The following is a 2,574-nucleotide window of genomic DNA, read 5'->3' on the forward strand; positions in this document are numbered from 1 at the left end:
ACACACGCTCGTTTCACGGAAGCCGAGGGTTATTCCTCGTTCGCAGTAGCAAAGTAGTCGTGCGTTCCGTGATACGCACGATACGACGGACGGCTGGTTTCTGCTTCGAACGCCGACTCGTCGAAAACCACAATGATACAGGCGTGTATCGATTAGCTGCCGCTTATGGTGTTATCGAGACAGGCTTAATTAACGGCGGACAAACCGTGGCTCGGCACGAACACCTAGGGAAGGAAACCGGTGAGAAATTACTTGGATCCTATAAAATCTACTATTTTCTCCCGCCCCTCTCGCCCCCTCACCCCGCTCGGCTCGGCTCGAGGAATCCGTTGTAGCGTGACCGGCGATTTTGTTCTCGTTTAAAACGAATTCCTTCGGATCTTTTACGGTAATGGAAAGCCTCGAGATACCGTAAAATCGGCGTTTCTTCGCGCCGCTCGAAACGCCCTGCGTTTTTACGCCTCCTTTCTTCCTAATGTATACTACACCTGTACCCTGTACGAGCGTGCAAAGTTTACACTCTTTGTCGAATCGACGTTGATAGGCTCACGTTTACCTTATTAAAGGTAAACTCGTTTGTTTCTTTTTGTTTCTCGTTCGGCGGCTTCGATGGCTCGGATTTAGGAAGAAACGATCGGGCTAAAAACTGTATTGATCGTTAATAAGCCGATATCGATCTCGTATCACTTTTCGCACCTTTTTTTTTTTTTTCCTTTTTCTTTTTCCTATATTTATAACGCTTTAGGAAGAATTTTAAAAACGTTAGAATTTTTTCGATTCGCCGATTATTTGGAATACATTTGGAAGAAGAAACAGGTCGGCGTTGGAGAAGGTTCTAACAGCGGTCTAAAATGGCATTGTGGCGCGTCCGTATGGAACTAATGAACTCACGACGGGGCTTTCACGGGACAGAGTTATTACACCCCTTCTTCTCGACTATAGTAGACCAGTCTCTATTCCTCTCGTTTCTTGCCACCTCTCTCTCTCGGTTCGTTCCTCTCGGGATACTTCTCGCCACCTTCTTCCTTCTTCGAGACACAACCGCCCGCATTCGCCTCGTCACCTTAACTCGGGTTAAGGCTGACCGGTATTATGGCAGATCTATCATTCCTCCGTCCAAATAAGCTCGAACCTAGTTTCACGACTGTTAGTTTTCTCACCAACCCCTTTCATCTTGCTCGTATATCTTCCGTTTTCTCGAATCGCAATTGTCCATCCTGCACATAAATAACGAGAAATATCGAGAACGGAATATAAGCAGAATATATGCTTTAAAATAATTCGAGAAAACACGGAACGTCCCCATAATACTTCAACCATTTTCGCGGCCATTAAACCAAAATAATCACTGGATCCTCGTGCGTTGGTCACGAGACGACCAAGGACCAAGGAGCGAAAGGAAGAGGGGAGGGTGACTTTTCTTCGAAGAAAGTCGCGCCTGTAAATTCGCTAATTCGCTTTCAAAGGAAATCTGGCGCGAGGGCATTTTCCGCGGGATAAATTCGAAGTGGATGGGGTTTGGGGATCGACAAAGACCGAGTCGGAGCCCCGGCTATCTCGATCTTCCGTTTCTCGAACAGTCCCCTCTCTCTCAACGATGTCTCATTGTTTGCGTCCCCTGTATATACGCGCGTCTATACACCGGTGTCCTTTATCTTAATTCCATTACACTTGGAAACGCGACACGGGCCTGCACAACAAGCGCGTGTCGGTAATGCACCCCCTTCTGCCCGGCAACAACCACCACCCGGCCCAACCGCCTTCTCCCCAACCGACTCGTCACTGTAATTTCGTGCAAAGCCACTTTGACGTGTCCTTGACTCTCTCGCCGCTTGCAAATCTCAAATCCCCTTCCCACCTCTGCTCCCCGGATTCCTTATTCACTCGCTCGTAATTCAACCCCTCCTCCCGTCTGGCTGGCTATCGTGAACGAACGAAAGGCCCTCGGTGTTTACTCCCTTGCAGTTTTGCGACTCGTGACTCCGCGCTATTTTATCCCTTTTCTCCTTGTTCTCACGAATCGCGCCGACTAATTAGACCACTCGTTGCGTTTTCGAGCGATGAAATGAAATATTGCCAAGAAGGCTTCGGTTTGAAACGATAAAGTTCCCCTTGCTCGTCCTCACCGAACGGAATAACTCGTTTAAACTATATTTTTTGGGACGATTGTTCGTTTAACGCAAGTCAAGTTTCCTTCCTTCCAAGAGAGATTACACCTTTGAAAAATAGAATATTTTTAATTATTTCGATCGTCTTCAAGTAGTAGTTGAAATGTTATATACATCGGTTAAGTAATTTTGTGTCATTTCTGTTACAGATAGGTACGACACCGCGTACGCCTGCGAGGGGAAAACATTGTGGATCGAGTGCGGCGAGGGAAAGCTGATCCATCTTATCAGAGCGAATTACGGAAGGTTCTCGATAACGATATGCAACGAGCACGGGAACACCGACTGGAGCGTCAATTGTATGTCACCCAAATCCTTCCGGGTGCTCAACAGCGAGTAAGTATTCCGATCATCGACGTCCTTGCATCCTATCATACACACATATACATATATATATATATATATA

General features: G+C 46.8%; 1 protein-coding gene across 13 annotated transcripts in view; it reads left to right on the top strand.

Moving 5' to 3' along the window:
• Positions 1 to 2,574, top strand: part of LOC102677983 (latrophilin Cirl-like) — a 377,280-nt gene that overhangs the window by 335,387 nt on the left and 39,319 nt on the right. For 12 of the 13 annotated variants that reach the window (XM_031510811.1, XM_031510810.1, XM_031510812.1 and 9 more), the window contains one exon: positions 2,318 to 2,504. In XM_031510811.1, coding sequence (XP_031366671.1) covers positions 2,318 to 2,504 — 187 coding nt within the window. Of the gene's footprint in view, positions 1 to 2,317; positions 2,505 to 2,574 lie in introns of those variants that run through there. The other variant, XM_031510817.1, reaches the window with a different exon arrangement.

This window comes from Apis dorsata, unplaced genomic scaffold (assembly GCF_000469605.1).
Source record: "Apis dorsata unplaced genomic scaffold, Apis dorsata 1.3 scaffold_264, whole genome shotgun sequence".
Classification (NCBI taxonomy): domain Eukaryota; kingdom Metazoa; phylum Arthropoda; class Insecta; order Hymenoptera; family Apidae; genus Apis; species Apis dorsata.